Source organism: Centropristis striata, chromosome 16 (genome assembly GCF_030273125.1).
Source record: "Centropristis striata isolate RG_2023a ecotype Rhode Island chromosome 16, C.striata_1.0, whole genome shotgun sequence".
Lineage (NCBI taxonomy): Eukaryota > Metazoa > Chordata > Actinopteri > Perciformes > Serranidae > Centropristis > Centropristis striata.
The window spans coordinates 34,684,876-34,704,007 of record NC_081532.1 but is presented as its reverse complement, the minus strand read 5'-3'; the positions used below and the strand labels follow the sequence as shown (position 1 = coordinate 34,704,007).

The 19,132-nt window shown below is 43.2% G+C and overlaps 1 protein-coding gene across 1 annotated transcript in view; it reads right to left on the bottom strand.

Moving 5' to 3' along the window:
* Positions 1-277: 277 nt before the first annotated feature.
* akap6 (A kinase (PRKA) anchor protein 6) overlaps positions 278-19,132 on the bottom strand; it is a 296,322-nt gene continuing 277,467 nt past the window's right edge. Inside the window, 4 exon segments of the mRNA XM_059352817.1 lie at positions 278-1,704; positions 7,242-7,322; positions 12,040-13,257; positions 14,976-17,966. Coding sequence (XP_059208800.1) covers positions 1,660-1,704; positions 7,242-7,322; positions 12,040-13,257; positions 14,976-17,966 — 4,335 coding nt within the window. The 3' untranslated portion in view covers positions 278-1,659.

Here is a 19,132-nt window from a genome sequence, read left to right as displayed (position 1 = left end):
ACAGGGTCACTGTAGCAGCTACAGTTAACAGGGTCACTGTAGCGGCTACAGTTAACAGGGTCGCTGTAGCGACTACAGTTAACAGGGTCGCTGTAGCGGCTACAGTTAACAGGGTCGCTGTAGCGGCTACAGTTAACAGGGTCACTGTGGCGGCTACAGTTAGCAGAGTCACTGTAGCGGCTACAGTTAACAGGGTCGCTGTAGCGGCTACAGTTAACAGGGTCACTGCAGCGGCTACAGTTAACAGGGTCACTGTGGCGGCTACAGTTAGCAGAGTCACTGTAGCGGCTACAGTTAACAGGGTCACTGTAGCGGCTACAGTTAACAGGGTCACTGCAGCGGCTACAGTTAACAGGGTCCCCTCTTAATAAACTACAGTGTGAACATAACACACTACTTATAAACATGTTCCATTTCTCTCCACTCTGCACTTCCTTTGTCCTCAGCTATACATCTACAGAGTGTGAAGTGGATTGGATGAACGAATGTCAAGAATTCAACAGATGATGGCTCGTGAGGTTGAACAAACAATGTTCACCAACTCTGATTAACTGTTAGCAAAGGTTTTGGCCAGAACAACTTGTTCGGTGAGCAGTATTTGAGTCTCTTTTACAAGATGCAGCTCAAACTGAATCCCCAATTTGTTTCTTTCAGTCATTCGGTGTCACGTTTTGTTCATTCTAGCTCATCAGTAGACATGGGAATACTGTAAATATCAGAGTTTTGATTTGTGTTAATCCACACTGAGAGATGTAGCTCTGTGTTGAGTAGAATGATGATGTTGCCGTTCTTAATCGGCATTAAGCTCAGCAGACACGTCTCATATTTCTTTGTGCAACCAGTGAAACAACAGGAAGTAGCATCAATAAGGAGCAACACAAGGGTCCATCTGAGTGTAAACCTGTAAATCCAGCTGATCTCAGGTCAGGTTAACATCACTCACATTCAAATCTTCCTCATACTGATCACTCTTGTAATGCCAGATGAGTGAGCACAGTGCAGAACATCAGGTGGCATCACTGACCTGAGAACACCACGATATAATAAAAAATGTAAAAAAACCAACAACAAAAAAACACAGTTAATAGAAGATCAAGCTGAATCTGGGTTGCCTTCAGTTGGACATAAAAAGATGTTTTCTCCGGATACATTTTTTCTATTTCTCCTGAATTTATGTCATCCATGTGATGTTTAATGTTGTGACTCATCAGTGACATTAAGTGAATGTTTCTTTCAGATGTGGGATTTCACTGCAATGATTAATTTCTTTGCTAAACGCTTCTTATCTGCTTCATTTCCATCCTGATTTCTATTTTTCTAACTCTAATAATCAATCGATAATCACAAATGAATCCTTGTTGGGTGTGTTGTTTTCCCTCTGAGCTCTTAGATCTTCGTCTTCTTCACATTCAAACTGTGTTTTGCTGTGAATGCTCTGCACTGTCCACAAACAAACAAACTGAAAAATATGCTCAGCTAAAACCCGAAAAAAAGCTGCTTCATAACCACTCAGAAACTCAAGTTCAACCCTGAAATCAGACCCTGAAACTGCCGGATGAGTTTTCAGTCCAGTTTTCCTAACGCTCCGCTGGGTTACAGCTGTGAGATTTGGGAGATGGGAGAGGTGAGGAGGCTTCAGGAGGAGGTGCAGGAGCTCCTCTACAGCTGGATCCTGGAGGCTGCTGCTCCCAGGACAGGAAGTCTCTGAAGGAGAGAGAGAGATTTATTATCAGTGTGAATCTTCCTGTTTTTCATGTTGACTCACTGACACAGCATGAATGAAACACAACCGTTATTACCCTCAGGGTTCTGCTTTTGTTTGTCTGTTTGTCAGCAGGACAACAAACAAAACTGCTGGTGTGATATTCATTAACACTGGTGGAAGGGAGTCGGAGGAGCGAAAGCACAAGTCATTGAGTTTTGGAGGCAGAAACACAAATTATGGCCTTCTTCTTGTTTGACGATAAATTGTCCCAGAAGTTATTGCGATAAATTATAGTGTAATTCTAAGACCAATTTATGCAGCTGATATAATGATAATATAATAGGATTTTAATGCATGTGAGCAATTAACTATTTTTTTTTGTGTATTTATTTTTATTGTTTTCAAAACAGAAAAATATATACAAATTATACACTACTGGTCAAAAGTTTTAGAACACACCAACTTTTCCAGAATTTAATTGAAAATGATGCAGTTTAATGTCTCAGTGTACTCTGAAATGAATGCACATTTGCAACATTTAAAATTCTTTATTGAGCATGATAGTGTTTTGAAAGTAAAAAATAGATTCAAAATCACATTTTATGTTGGATTAAAGGACTAAAAAAAGACACAAAATGACCAAAAAAAGACACAAAATGACTTACAAAGACATGAAAAGAATTCAAAAATGGACAAAATAGCCCACTTAACCCACTTCTTGTTCCCTGAAAAAGGCCTACTTGTATAATTCTGAAATGTACATTATTTTCCAGTTTTGGTTAAGCTTACCTTTTTTTATTTACCTCTGGCAGTTCACCACTTACCTTTGTACCCTTTCAAGCTGTTCATTTGACTTGAACTGCTTGAATTTCAATAAAAAACTGGAAAAATTGAGCTGTTCTAAAACTTTTGACCGGTAGTGTATATACAAATTAGAGATGAATGGTGGAGCTACACAGAACAATACATGTTTTGTTTTTTTTGACAGAGTTTTTGACATTAGACAAACAAAACAAGAGTATAACATAAATGGCACAGCAACAGAATAACACTAATTCAGTTTTTACCATTGCCATATTTTAAAAAAGATATCCTCTTTAGTAGATATGATGTACCTGATTTTCTCCAGCAATGAACTTTTAATTCTTAAGAATATTCAAACATGAATGTTAAAGAAATATATAGAAAATATCCTGAACAAATAAAAGCAGAGAGCAGATATTTCAGAGTTTTATTTCTGTTCGCTGCAAAAAAACTTATAATACTTTACATGCATGTAAGATTATAGAAATATTTATAGGAATATCCTCCATATTTCTGAATCTGGGTGAATTTTACAAGCCTTAAAATATGATGTTATTGTCTAACGACATAACAGATGAAACCACCAACACAAAACCGACAGTATGATAAAAAAAAAAAAAAAACTCTTAGTGGTTTCTGTGACAGAAAAATGCAGCAGCAGCAAAGTGCTTCATTTTTTCATGTCTCTGGCCAAAAAATATGCAGTTCATATGCAGTCTAGACCATCAAATATCCACAAAAAAAACAAATGTGAATCTGCTGCTGAAAATAGTCCCCCAACAAATGCACTACTTCCTTCTGTTTGTCTGATAAACATACACTAATCAGCTGTTTTAGGGAATTACTGAGACTCTTTTTTCAAGCAATAATCTGGATTTCTACTAAACTATTAATGTTGTTTGTATCTGTTTTATTCTGTAATATACTGTGAAAGTATTCTGCCCTTGTAGTATTCTCTGTTCTGTTTCTGTTCTTTTTATTCTCCAAATAAGCCTCTCTTTCATTTTGTATAACCTGCTTTTTTGTTAAATAAAAATAATAATAAACATATAGCTCTGCTCTCATGCACAAATTCTATTATTTTATTCTTAACACATTTCACTGTATTTAGGCTTTATACAATTATTAGATATATATTAACACCAGCCTGTCTCCTCCTCTGCTGCTGAGTTTATTCTCCTCTGTTCACTTTCCTCCTGTGATTCACATATTCTGTTGTTTTCTGTTCGGATTTCCTCTGAAACTTTGCAAACATCAGTCAGTGATGAAACCTGAACTCTCTCTCTCTCTCTCTCTCTCTCTCTCTCTCTCTCTCTCTCTCTCCCTCTCTCTCCCTCTCTCTCTCTCTCTCTCTCTCTCTCTCTCTCTCTCTCTCTCTCTCTCTCTCTCTGTCTCTCTCTCTCTCTCTCTCTCTCTCTCTCTCTCTCTCTCTCTCTCTCTCCTGTGTGTTTTGCTGCAGACCTTCTGCTGTCTGGGTCACAGAGCACATCATGAGCCGCATTCACGATTGCTTTAATTGCTCCGGTGTCTGTGTACAGTGTGTGTGTGTGTGTGTGTGTGTGTGTGTGTGTGTGAACAGGTGGGCTAGACTGGGGCACGCCATGGGGGTCAGGACCAGCTGTATGCATCACCAATATGATGTGTGTGTGTGTGTGTGTGTGTGTGTGTGTGTGTGTGTCCTTTGTCGTGGCTGTACATGCGTTGTGTGTGTGCAGAGTTTGATTTTGCACTTTCATGTGAGTATTTCTTTACTTGTAAATGTGTATGCATGTTTGTCCTCTGTAGTGTGTGTGTGTGTGTGTGTGTGTGTGTGTGTGAACAACATGTCTGTCTAACCTGCAGCTGTTGGGCTGTCAGCTTCTACCTGGACTCTCCTGCCCTGCCCTCAGGTGTGTGTGTGTGTGTGTGTATGTGTGTGCGTGTGTGTGTGTGTGTTTGTGTGTGTGTGTGTGTGTGTGTGTGTGTGTGTGTGTGATGTGGCTGCCCTATGGGTGCCTCCAGGGCTCAGCAAAACCTACTGCCCCTGTACACACACACACACACACACACACACACACACACACACACACACACCCTGGTCGTGTCAGTGACGGCCTTTGTTCGTGTTCAGCAGCTTCCTGGTTTGATTTGAGTTTAAAAATAGAAAAGATGATGAAACCCAAAACAAATTCTCTGCTCGTGTGCCCCCGCGACGTCGACACACACACACACACACACACACACACACACACACACACAAACACACACTTTTTTTTAGATGATTTAATAATAAATTATTCCAGTAATTTTATTTAAAATATTCACAAAAGACAGGAAACATATTAACTTTAGAAGATGTTAAAAAATACTCAATCAGTGTCGAAGCTGACGATCAAAGTGTTTCATAAAGCTAAAGCTGAAAGATGAATAACATCATAACAACATAAACCAAAGGAGAGGCTGTGTCAAAAAAAAACTGAACATCAGCTGTTGAATAAATGTAACTTCATATTGATATTTATATCACTTGTTTGGGTTTTATTGGAATATCACTAAACTGCCTGAGCATCATCTGATTTATTTGTATGTTTAAATCAGCGAATGTCCGCTCCGACATCAATGAGAAACAGGAGAGGTCTTTTAGATAAGCTTGTAGTGCATTTCTACATCACCTGCACATGTATTTTATTCTATTTTTATTTACTTTTGCATGGCTTTTCTTTGAAATTGTGCAAATAAAGAACTGAAGAACTTGATCACTGAGCCTATATATATTTAGAGATGTGACAGCAGTGGAGACCAAATCATGTCTCCGTTTCTATGAAATAAAACATGATATAGATGTTTTTAAGTTACATTAAGACTGCACACGCAAGTCACAGGTAAGACTGTGACGATAACAACATCACCTTCACAACACTACAGCTGTGACATCATCACTGACATCACAATCCTTTTTTTAGGTGGTTACCTTTCACTTTTTTTATTCCTATTATCAACTTCTTATGAGTAATGTCATGTAACAGTTGGTAGAAATTGAAGAGCTTTTATTTTGACGAGGTGACTTTTATTTTGGTGACTCTCCGGTCTCCTTATGGTTAGAGGAGTCCTGTTTTGTTATTCGGTAGAGCAACAATCCTCATCCTTCTTTATTCTTGTGGCATTGCCAGTGAGTATGTTTATTTGTATTTGTATATTTGTTTAGGAGGATTTAACATGTTTTAAGGTATATTTGACTCATGCAAATGGTTAATATTGTCTGTATTATTTGTTTATTTTCAGTTTTACCTTTTCTTCATTAAAATCCTGCCAAGTACTTCAAACAGCCTGATCATTGGAGGAGATTTTTGGAGAGATGAGTTTAGCTTACTGTTTCATAACTCTGATGAGAACAGTACAAGTAAGAATAATGATATATAACTGATCATGCAGAAGAAGAAGCCACTGTTTACTGAGTGTTATTGTTCATCATTGTGGAGTCTCAAATGCTTTTTGTTATCATCAAAGTTATTGATGTCTTTGTCTCTTTATTCTTGAGTTACTGATGTTTCTCCAACACTTTTTTTTAGCTTGACAATCACAGATAAAGTGTTTAACAAAGTTATAGACCACCGGTCATAAAAATGAGAAAACATGAATATTTTAGAAATCTTTCTAAAGCTTGTTTTAAACTAAAATGTAATTGTAATGTAATGTGGCCAGATTTGACCACAGTATTGTTCAGTCATGCAAGTGAATAACTATAATTTGACCCTTAAACAAGAAATAATAATGTGCTTTACTAATTTTACAGTTTTTTTGTAAAACAGTGAATTTCAAAATTCCTGGATAACAATAATTATTAATTACTGAAAATATCATGTGGTTAAGAGAGCTTCTACATACTGCTGTATTAACCATTACAGAAAAAAAACAAAATGATTTTGATAATCATAAATGCTGGTAATATAATTTAGGACAGCTGTGGCACAAACCGGTGATCTAATAAATTTGTCAAGCACTCTTTTGTGAGTCACAAGCTGAATGTTTTCTTGGATCTCATGTTGACAATCACAGCTAGCTTGTTGCAACGTTAGTGAAACTGAGACTTTGTGTTGGTTTAATACAGGGGTGTCAAACTCTGGCCCGCGGGCCAAATTTGGCCCGCAGTGTAATTTTATTTGGCCCGCGAGAATTTTATCAAATTATTATATAATTATTGTACTATAAAAGCTGACCCGCCGGTATTATACGGAGCATTTACCGCTAATACTAGATTTATTGTTGTTATTTTATTTTTAAATGTATTAACCTGTTGAAAAACTTTATTTTGATATTTAAATCAGAAGGATGCAAATAGAAAAGAGGCATACGGTTTTTATTTATTTTTTATTTAATAAATTAATGACATTGATGTGTTTTTTATATGAAATTTGATTTTGCATGTCTGCACTATTTAGTTATATATTGTATGTTTATAAGCGTTGCTGGTTCCATATTTAATGTTAAAGCAAAACATGTTTGGTAGATATTAAAAGGTTTATTTGTTCAATGTTGGCCCGCGATTTTATTCAAGTTTTAAATTTTGGCCCATTGTGTATTTGAGTTTGACACCCCTGGTTAAGGTCATCATCTCAGAGCAGACTAAAGCTAAACCCCATTCAGAAATATAATACGTCAAGTCTAAAAGCCTCCAGGGCTCGATAGGTAATGCTGAAAATGCAAAAATCACCAGATCTGACTTGTTCTGTTGCATGTTTGTGTGTTAGCTTACACTGACAGGTCTTGTCCTGGAGGTGGGCGGTCTCACTGAGGCTTGGCTCCGCCCCTCTGATGCTCTGGAGGCGTGATTGACCTGAGAGGGAGAGGAGACAGAGAAAAGATGGAGAAAAGAGAAAACAAGAGAATAGTTCAGTCACATGAAGTTAAACACATGACGCAGCTGAAAATGAGAAACAAACATGAGAAACGTTTTCATCAGAGAGATAGAGAGAGAGAGAAAGGGGAGGCAATGGATGGAGAGAGAGCGAGGGAAGGAGAGAGACAAACAAGAGAGGAGAGAGGAGAATAAATCAAAACGGCATTATCGGGCTGAAACGTTGTTTGTCTTTGTTTTCTAATCGGCTTGTTCTTTCTTTGAGCCCAAACTGATGAAAAGTTGCAAATTAAAACAACGAGCATCAGGCCGAAAACAATTCTCTGCCGGCTCCTCCCCGCGCGCTTAATTGGTTCACAACTAATCGCTTTGTAAAGACTTGTGTAGCTATTATCCCCATACATCCAGCTACACACACACATACACACACACACACACACACACACACACACACACACACACACACAGTCATGGTTATATGCACACAGACATGGCAGCGTGGCTGCACCGTGTTACACACATCAACCCCCAGCTCTGCATTTCTTTTTGTCTTTTGTTTGATGTTGTTTTAATGAATTTGTAAGTTAATGAGGAAACTATGACACAGGACAGAGACGCTGCAGGTCTGCTGACATGTTTAGTTTAAGAGAGAGGTGAGAAACCTCTTAATGGATCTCTAATTAATCTCTCTAATTAATAGAAATTAGTGCAAAACATATATTTTCCATAGAATTTTGAAAATAAAAAAACAACAACTAATAATTGAAAATTCACAATAATAAAAAAATAGAATAATAATAATAATAAAAAAAACAAAATTAAAAGATAAAATAAAATAAAACTAATTTGGGGAAAATTCTTAAAAATTCTGGATTTCAATTAATAATAATAATAATAATAATAATAATAATAATAATAATAATAATACAACTTTAAAAAAACATAAATCATGTCTGAAAATATCTCCAAAAACACACACAAGAATATTAAAAAAAAAATCATACAAAAACTTAAATCTCAGATATCCAACCATTAAACCATTTAAGTCCAATTTTATTTAATAATATTAAAAAAAATTGAATAATGTACAGATTACACCTTCTTTAGCTGTTATATTTGTTTTCCTAACCACTGGATCACATGAGCTACAATCATTTATTAGTCACATTTATAAAGCAGAGAAAAGAAAGTCAGATAATTACTACAGAAATTAAAAACAACCAAATTTAAGAGTTCACAGCTACTTCAGCAGCTCTCTGCTGCTCCGAGCTAAAGGCTAACAAGGCTAACATACTGATGTTTTAGTAGGTATGTTTATCATGTTTACCTTTGTGGTTTTGTCTGTTTGCATATACATTTTTGCCAAACTGAGTCATATCTGAGCATATACAAGTAAAATTCATTAACATGTCTTCTTTAAAGTGTTGGTGCTGGAAGCTCAGTCTGATGAAAGTGGCTGACACGAACTCCAAAAGTTGCCAGATGACGCAATGCGCTAATTTGCATATTGATGATGTCACATACATGTGCAGTTTATTTCTGCTGACTGTTCTGTGACTGTCTAATAAAATAAATCCTGACCTATTTGGTTGATATTCGTCATTTCTGTGTAAATTAAAGCATTCCAGCAACTTGCTGAATTAGCTCTGTGACAAAATTTCTCAACAAAATATTCAACAGGCAGAAGAGCGATAATATAGAGCAGGGATTCCCAAAGTGTGGTGCGTGGACCCCTGGGGGTGCGTGAGCTGCTGCTAGGGGGTGCGTGAGATGAAAAATGTAATGGCGGTCTGATAATTACACAATTACATTTTTCCCCCCACACAATAAAGACGTATTATTATTATTATTATTAATTAATTAATAAATACAGGCTATTTAATTTCGTGTCATTTCTTGTTCATTTTTGCATCTATTTTCGTCATTTTTGCATCTATTTTTTTGGTTGTTTGGTAATTTTTACATGTATTTTTGGTCAATTTGTGTCTATTTTGATAATTTTGTGTCATCTTTGGTCATTTTGGCATCTATTTTTGGTTGTTTTTGATCTTATAATGAAGCGTAGAAGAAGTTATCTTCTTGTTCTTGTATCATTTTTCCAACCTGTGTTATGATGACGGGGTTGTGTTCACTCCACGCTCATTTAAATTTGCTGCAATTTTTGTTCAGCGCATTGGGACATAGAAGGGGGTGCACGGCTAAAAAAGTTTGGGAACCGCTGATATAGAGTTAGCTTGCCACAGTAACATGTTCTCTGCAGATCTGCATGTCAAACAAAACCTAATTCAACAACAACGCACTGTGCAGATGTACTTGATACCTCCTTGATCGCAGTAATTCTACCAAAATCAACTGATTTCAGGCCGTTTCTCTGTTGTGACTCTTTAAAAGATTCATTCTGTACAGCTTCACTGCTGTGTGATGTAATGAACTGGTGCTACTGGTGGGCCAGAAATGTGTCCAGTAATTATTGTTATCAACCACATGAAGATGAATGAATGTGTCTCTGCAGTAAAACTCTCTTTACAGCACAAAGGAGCTGCAGCACACATTAACATGCACTGTGAGGAGAAGCAGATCAGGAACAAGCTCTTCAGCTGAGCCCTGTTCCTCTTTAACACAGTCAAAAGTTGATGAACAGAGGAGGGAGCAAGGTTGCAGAGATGGTAAAAAATGCCAGAGTCATTTGCATAAGGAAATAGAAAACTTAAAAAGAGCACAAACACGCTAATTCAGCGATGAAATGAATTGAACGATCACTGCGGGACGGGAAAGCTCTTAGCTGATGAATCCTAATGAAATCTGACTGATAGTAATTATGCTGATGTTGTTCTGTGGACCTTAACCTTTTAACTAAAAAACTGAGAAGTCTGCAAATCCCCCCTTCCATTAACACCTGAGGGAGGAGAGAGGGAGGAGGAGAGGATCAGAGGGGGGAGGGAAGGAGGAGAAGAGGAGGGAGAACATGGAGTAAGGAAACAGAAAAATAAAGAGAGGAAAGATACCTGCAAGAGGAGAGGAGGATAAGAGGATAAAAGGAGAGGAGGAGAGGAAGAGACAAGATGTTGAGGAGGTGATGGGGAAGAAAAAGAGATGGTGAGAAAGGAAGGAGAGGAGGAAGATGATCAAGAGAGACAAGAGGAGGAGAAAAAGCAGGAAAAGGAGGAGAATACTGAGATATGAGGAGGAGGAGAAGAGGAATAAGGGTGGAGTAGAGGAAGAGGAGGAAAAATGACACAAAGAGAAAGGCGATGAAGTTGAGGAAATTACACTTGGAAAAAAGGAGGATGAGTGTGAAGTGGAGATGAGGAGGAGAGAGGAGGAGGAGGAGAAGGAGGAGGAGGGAGGAAGGAGGAAGGAAGAGGGAGGAGGAGGAGGAGAGGATCAGAGGGGGGAGGGAAGGAAGAGAGGAGGAGGGAGAACATGGAGTAAGGAAACAGAAAAATAAAGAGAGGAAAGATACCTGCAAGAGGAGAGGAGGATAAGAGGAGAGGAGGAGAGTAGGGAGGAGATAGAAGGAGGAGAGGAAGAGACAAGATGTTGAGGAGGTGATGGGGAAGAAAAAGAGATGGTGAGAAGGGAAGGAGAGGAGGAAGATGATCAAGAGAGACAAGAGGAGGAAAAATGACACAAAGAGAAAGACGATGAAGTTGAGGAAATTACACTTGGAAAAAAGGAGGATGAGTGTGAAGTGGAGATGAGGAGGAGAGAGGAATGAGGTAGAGGAGGAGGAGGAGGAGGAGGAGAACATGTATATGGAAAAGGAAAGAGAAGAGAGGAGAGATACCTGCAAGAGGAGAGAAAGATAAGAGGATGGGATAGAAAGAGGAGAAGGAGGAGAGCTCAGGTAAGGAGAAGAGAACAGATGTGATGTGATGGAGGAAGAGGAAGAGACGATTAGAAAGAAAATAAGAGGAGAGGAGAAATGGTGTTGGAGAAGAGTGAAGGAGGTGATGAGGAATCAGGGTGGAGTAAGGGGAAGAGGAGGGAATAACATTGGAAAAAAGGAGGATGAGCGTGAAAACAAGGAGAAGTGTGGATAAGGAGAAGGAGGAGAGAGGAGAGTGGAGGAGGAGTGAGGAGGAGGAGAGAGAAGAGAGGAGGAGGAGTGAGGAGGAGGTGGAGGAGGAGGAGAGAGAAGACAGGAGGAGGTGGAGGAGAGAGAAGAGAGGAGGAGGAGTGAGGAGGAGGTGGAGGAGGAGGAGAGAGAAGAGAGGAGGAGGTGGAGGATAGAGAAGAGAGGAGGAGAAGGAGGAGGAGGGAGGAGGAAGGAAGAGGGAGGAGGAGGAGGAGGAGGAGGAGGAGAGAGAAGAGAGGAGGAGGTGGAGGATAGAGAAGAGAGGAGGAGAAGGAGGAGGAGGGAGGAGGAAGGAAGAGGGAGGAGGAGGAGGAGGAGGAGGAGGAGGAGAGAGAAGAGAGGAGGAGGTGGAGGATAGAGAAGAGAGGAGGAGAAGGAGGAGGAGAAGGAGGAAGAGGGAGGGAGGAGGAAGGAAGAGGGAGGAGGAGGAGGAGGAGGAGGTTCCACCTCTCAGCACCTGTCACGTCCGTTCGGCCTCAGAAATGGAAATGAAAGACGGCTCAGCGGCCTCATTACATTCATCCCCACTGAGGGGCTCGGCTCGGACTAATACCTGGAGTAGAGGGGTGAAGTGGCGTATCAAGGCCCTGTATAATGTCCTGAGATAGCGGATCAGGCTAATGCTGGAACACTCACCTGCTTCTCCGCTGCTGTCTTTGCTTCCTGCTGCGAGCCGCTCCGCCCTCTCCTCCCCTTCTCCTCCGGCTTCACCCGCTGAGCATCCGCCTCCCCCTGCCGCTCCCCCTCCTCCCTATCTGCCTCTCTCATCGCCGAGCAGTTAATTTTGGGATTAATACGCGTGGCGGTGGTGGCTGGCTCTTTTGAGGGATTTGTAGCGGAGCTGCAGACACTTATCTTGGTCATTACGGCGCCCATATTGGATTCAAGCGTTTTAGTATCTGCCAAACATTCGGCTGCGGAGGAGTCTATCGGGGCGACACGCGCCCGGGGATTAAGATAAGGAGGCCCCTCATTACGACTCCTCTCCTCCTGCGGCGCGCTGACACTTGCAGCGGCCGCGACTTCTCCTCCAGCGACATCACAGAGGAGGTACGGGTCCTCACCTCGCTCCTCTTCCCCGGAGGACACGGGAGAAGGAGGGGAAGGAGTGTCAGCTTGTGGTTTGGAGCCGGGCCCCTGGAGGGAGGCGGGAGAAGGAGGAGAGAAGGAGTCATGTGGATCCTCTGTGGGACTGGATCCTTGGAAATACAGCAGGTCTCTGTCCAACACTAACTCCTTAGAGGGAGACAGGTGGCTCAGACTATCACCTGGGTTCTGTTCTGAAAAAGGCAAGGAAGCTAGACTGTGATCCAGTTCATAGCCAGAGTCCAGAGAGGGCAAGAACTCTACGTTGTCTTTCAGCAGGAAGCGGCGGGGTTTCTTGGTGAGCACCATGCTGTAGCAGAGAGGCGGGCCCAGGTAGACCTCCTCGGTGCAGACCGCAAACAGGGTCTCCTCGTCCCTGATGTCTGGGCTCGGGGGCAGGGAGAGGGCGGGGCTGCCGGGCTCCTCGCTGCAGCTCCCCGCCACGGCCTTCAGATCCAGAGCGCCACAGAAGCCACCGCTCCTGGAGTCGAAACCGGGAGAGGAGCGCCTGGAAGACGGGTTGGAGGTCTGCCGCCTGGTGCTGGTGAACAGCTCGGGGCTCAGGCTGGGGCTGAGCAGGCCCTGGGTGGGCGTGGAGTAGGACGGGAGGCTGTAGGGCGCCGGCGTGGAGCTCTTGTCCTCGGAGCACTGGCTGACCTCGCCACAGTCGCTGTCATGGGAGGACAGAGACAGGTAGGAGTAGAAGTCTCCCTTACGCAGGTGGAGAGGCCGGTGGGAGTGCTCCAGCACCTGGAGGAGGAGGAGGAGGAGGAGGAGGAGGGAGAAAGTTTGTAAAGATTTTTTTAGTTGTTTTGTTGTATTTTCTTATCTGGATGTGGAGGATGGAGGGAGTGTACGTGCTGCAGACTGTAAAACCCTCAGAGATGAATTTGTGAGTTTGAGATTTATAAATAAAATAACATGATCTCACAGGAATCCGTGAAATAGCCACGGAATCGCTCAAATTTCCGTGAAACTGACACGGATTTGGCTATAATGCAAGTTAATGACAGTCATATCCCGTGGCTATTCCATGGATATTTGTTCCTATTGGTTTGTTCCAAGTCACGTGACTTTCAAGGTCCCGGCGGTCAGAACAAAAAACATGGCGGACAGTTCTCTCATTTTTAGTGAAAAATCAATATTTTGACTTAGTTTCTGCATAAAAATGGATTTTGATCACATTTCTAGCGAGAAATATATGTCTTATTTTCTAAATATTCACTCAGTGAATGTACATAATCACTTTTTATGTTGGAATAGCCACGGGATATGACTGTCATTAACTTGCATTGTAGCGAAATCCGTGTCAGTTTCACGGAAATTTGAGCGAATCCGTGGCTATTCCACAGATTTCTGTGAGACCAGGTTGAAATAAAATGAACTTGCTCTGACTTGGTTTGTTCGTTTAATAAAATGAATGAAAAACCCACAGGAACTCAATTAAAGACAACTAAGAAGAATTTTTAGTGCAACTTTTGTGTTATCCTTCAATCTGATCCATTTTTTATCTTATTTTTCATGCAATACAGTCATGGAGAAAATTATTAGACCACCCTTTTCATTTTGATTGATTCATTGATTCATTTTGATTGATTTTCTTCAATTTCTTGTTCATTTTAATGCCTGGTACAACTAAAGGTACATTTGTTTGGATAAATATAATGATAACAACAAAAATACCTCAAAATAATTTAATTTAAGAGCTGATATCTAGACATTTCCATGGTTTTCTTTAGCTGTTTTTATTGTTATCATTATATTTGTCGAAACAAATGTCCCTTTAGTTGTACCAGGCATTAAAATGAACAAGAAACTGAAGAAAACAAGGAGGTCTAATCATTTTTCCATGACTGTATGTACACAACTCACACTATCTTGGATCTGTGTCCTCTCTGCTTTTATATTTTGGAATATTCACATTTATATATTAAAGTAATTGTATATTTAAACACAATCACCAGCCCATCCCAGAAATCATCAAGTGTTAATTTGCACATTAAAACATCTCTGTATTTATATTTTATTTTAAGTTTTCTGCCTGATTTCTTTTTTTCTTTTCAGGCCGAGAACTGATTAGCTTTTAGATGACTTCACTCACAGAAGATACTGAAGAAATTAGTCATTACATCCTAAAAAGTTATGATCTGTGATGCGATTTATTAAATTACTCCAACTCAGTGAACAAATTAACTGAGATAACTTTTTGCTACTTTTGGATTCGTTTTTGCCCTCAAAATGTACAGAATATATATGAGGTCAAACAGGACTTTAGATGATAAATCTGCAAAAATATTCTTTTATTTATTATCAACATCTGCAGCCATAATGTTTTAATTTCTGATTATTTTGGGTTTTGCATTGACAGTTTATCAATTTGCATGCTTTCTTTGTTATAAATTCCATAACCGGCTGATTGTTTTAGGATATTTTCTCACATTGGAGTTGATTCATGATTAATTCAGTACCTTGTCTCTGATGTGTGCTAGTGATGCAGGTCCCTGGTCCGGGTCGTTCTGGTTCTGGTTCGGTTCTTCAGGCTGGCTCTCTTTGCTCTTCAGCGCCAGTGACGTCATGTCAATAATCTCCATCACAAAGTCGTGCACGTTCTTCTTCTTCTCCTCGTCGACGCTGCAGGGGTGCAGCGAGGAGGGAGAGGGGAGGTGGCTGCAGCAGGAGGAGGAGTGAGAATTGTGCCGTTTTTTCGGAGGCAGGGACGATTGTTTGTCTCTGACCTCCCTCCTCGTCTCCTCCGTCACGAAAGACGAGAACTTGAACTTCTCCTGGCTGGTGATGGCCTTCCGTCCTCCGGCCGCCGGCCCGCCGCCGTGGGAGGAGTCATCGTGGGATGTGCAGTCGTCTACGGGAGAGAGGGAAGGAGGCGAGGGGAGGGAGGCGCTGTGGCAGGGGAGCTCCCCTCTCAGCTGGCCCACTAGAGATGAAGCCCGTTTGGACAGGAAGGGGAGGAGCTCGCAGGACGGCGACGGAGACAGCTGCTGCGTGGAGTTTGAGTCTGTGTTCACGATCAACTCACCGACATCCTGCAGAGACTACTCGGCTGTCTTGGAGAACACGTACGCCTCCCTCAGCGACTCTCCTTTCTTGGTGAAGACGCTGGACTCCTCCCGGAGGAGCTCGTCGTCCTCGTCCTTCCCCTTCAAGCAGCTCTGCTCCACGTTCCCGTTCTCCACGTCGTCCACAAACTGGCTGATGTAGCTTCTCGTTGCGTTCCTGCGGTTCTCCTCCTCTTCTTTCTGCTCCTTCGTGTCTCTTTTTGTTTTGTTGTTGCTACTGTTTGTGTTGTTTTCCATGAGTTTTGTGCGGTTCTGGTAGCCGTGCTGCTCCTTGTTCTGAGAGGACGAGGTGAAGGAGGAGGACAGGTTGGTCCCACACTGCAGCTCGTCCCGGAGGCCCGCTTCTGTCTTCGAGGAGGAGGAGGTTCGAGGAGATCTGATCCAGCTCTGCAGCTCCCTCTTCATGTACTCCAGCCCCAGCACGTACGACCCCTCCATCTCCTCTTCATCATCCTCGTCGTCATCGTTTCCGGAGGAGCCGCCGCTCAACCTCTCCTCCTCCTCGTCCTCTTCGTCCCGAACACCGAGCTCCTCCTCGGTGAGCGTGAGCGTGGAGGACGACAGGAGGTCGCTGTCGTCCTCGTCTTCGTCCGTGCACGCCGACTTGCAGGAGACGTTGACCACCAGGCTCAGACTGGCCGCGTCCGATTCGTCCATCCCGTGTCCTCCCCTGCTGTTGCCGTGGCAATGCTTCCTGTAACAGCTGGAGTTGCCGTTGGCGGGATCCAGGAAGAGGTGGCGCTGGTTCCTGAACATGGCGAAGTCTTCAGAGCCGAAGGACGAGTCCTCGGTGCTGCTGAGCTCCGTCAGAGACGCTGTGGCCGAGCTCTCGTTGATGAGGGATGGGGGTCCTTTACGGGAAATACCTGAAAGAGGGGCGTGGCGCCCACCGAGGGACGGCGAGGCGGGGAGCCTGCTCTGCTGCGGCGAGCTGCTCCGGAGCGTCATGTCAGACACGCTGCGGGTCATTTTGGCCGCCAGAGGACTCTGGATGTTCTCCAGGCGCTGCAGGAGGTCCAGAGTTCTCCGGCTCAGCTCCCCAGAAGACGGTTCTGCCTTTTCAATGTTCTTCTCCTCTCCCGGTTCTCCTGCGTCCCGGTTCTCCTGGTTCTGGCCCGGGTCCAGCTCCCCGAGGCTGGCCAGGCTGCCCCCGGTCTCCTCCGCGCTGCGACACGGCGGCAGGCAGCTCTCCAAGGAGGCGCTCCGCTGCAGCTGCTCCTTGGAGGGGAACAACTCCACCCCCAGAGCCAGCAGGGACTCCAGAGAGGAGCCCTGAGAGAGAACCGGACTGGAGGCCCGGCGGCTGAGACCAGGAGGAGACCAGGAGGTCTCCAGACCGTTAAACGGCCCCACTTTGATCTGTGTGGTGTCACTGCAGGACTCAAAGGTCTTGGAGGAGTCCACGGAGAGTCCTCCTGCCTCAAAGTCAGAGTCGGAGTCAGCAGGAGTCAGGATCCCCCGGCCGTTGATGAGGATCTCCACTGCCTCCCCTCCTCCTCTCCTGTGCCTCCTCCTCTTCTCCTCCTCTCTGTTCCTCCTGATTTCATCCCTCCTCCGTCCTTTCTCCTTCACATTCTCCTCTCTCTTGTTTCTGTGGTTGTGCCTGGCGACACCGTCTTTGTGTACAGTTTCATACTTCCTCTGCTTCTTTTCCTCCTCCCCCTCCTCCTCCCCCTCCTCCTCCCCCTCCTTTTCCTCCTCCTCTCCCTGGTTTTCAGAGTTTGTTGTGGCCTCCATGTCTCCCGTGTCGCTCACGATCCCGCTCTCGCTCTCCGACCGCCGGCTGCTGGCCGACTGGAAGCTCCCCCTGCCGCTCTCCCGCTCGCTCTCCACGTCCCGGTACCCGCCGATCCTCTCTCCTCCTCGGCTGCTCGACGTCGAGCCTCCCAGGAGGTCCGGGAGCGACTCGATGGAGGAGAACGAGGAGTCCTTGCTCAGGCTCTTCAGCAGGAGGTGCTGTTTCCGTTTTCCTGATTTGGTTTTGTGCAGCGAGGAGGACGAGTGAGGAAGAAACTGAGGCTGTCGGTAGAGCTCCACGCTGTGGAGGCTGTACACCTGGTAGACGGTGTTGTTGTTGTTCGGAGGAGGAAAAGTTTGGGAGATCACGTTAGACTCTCCTCCTCTCATGTGGGACATCCTCTGAGGACTCTGAACCCCGTCCGGTTGGTTCCCGTTGGCCAGGGCGCCGTCTGAAGGCAGGTTTGGTTCTGACAGGTTGTGCATGAGGTCTGGCTCCGCTGCTTCCTGTGGCTCCAGCTCTGTGATTGTCATATCCGTCTCATCCCATTCCCAGGAGTCGTCGGTGGGCGGAGCCACCGGGCCGGCCGGGACCGGGCTGATCTGGTGGAGGTCGACCAGACCGGGCTCCAGAACGCTCCCAGGAACCTGCAGACAGACGGAGAGGAAGAAAGGAAGAGAGAATAAATATAAAAGATGTTTGAGTTCGTACAGCGAGGATAAAGAGGAGTCCTGGCGGCTCAGCTGCTAAAGCACAAACCAGAACCGAGGTTTTAATCCTGCTGCTGTCTGACCTCTTTTCTCTCTGTTGCCATGTTGCCAAAAAGAATCATCTCAAAAAGACTCAAATCAAGTGTCCTCTGAATGAACCACATCACTACTGCAGGAAAGAAAAAATACATTTCTGCACAAATATAATTCGTATCAAAGGTCACCATGCATTTATCTTTATAGTACGCAGGCTGCTATATTATATATGAAGGCCTGTTATAGTGTGGTATGCACTGTTGTTGTTGTGAAACGATTGTACTGCAAAACAGTGGTGGTTCTACACAGGGGCCTCCAGGGGCCACTGCCCCTGTGAAGAAGCCTTTGGCCCCTGCTGTGGCCCCTGTGTCAAATTAATAATGAAATGATGAATTTATAACGATGAACGACGGAACAATTCTTACCTATTTTTTGTTCAAACAATATCTCATTGTGCACAAAAGTAACCCAGAATGCGTACATTGTATAATAGTTTAATTGTGCAATAAAAGCTAAATATAAAGATCATTCTCACTGTACTGCACTTTCAAAATAAAAAAAAAGTAATTGTGCACAAAAAATGAGAAATGTCATCGTCATACAAAAATAACTGTTAATGTTGGTAAGTCTCATTGCTTCAATCAACGTAGTTCTTCTAAATATGAGACTTTTAGCTAAAATAAAGGTTTTGAATGCTTAAATATCATTTTTGCCGTTTTTTAATGTGCCCCTCTGATTAAACACTGGCCCCTCCTTGGCCCCCACAGTAAAACTGGTCTAGAACCGCCACTGCTGCGAAATATCAGCTTTTTCATTGAAAGATTGCCAAAAATACACTGTTTCAGCAACTTTGAAACAATCTTTGTAGGCACTCGACACTTATTTAAGCATCAAGTATCTAAAACATAATTTCAGTAGAGAAATATAACAAAACTCATCTACAGTAAACAGTTAATGTGGTGTGATCACATCTGATCCATCCAAGGCCACTTGAGGAACATCTGGACGGACAGTTTAGTGAGACATGTTGCTTTGGTCCTCTGTCTGACTGCTAAACGTGTTTGCTG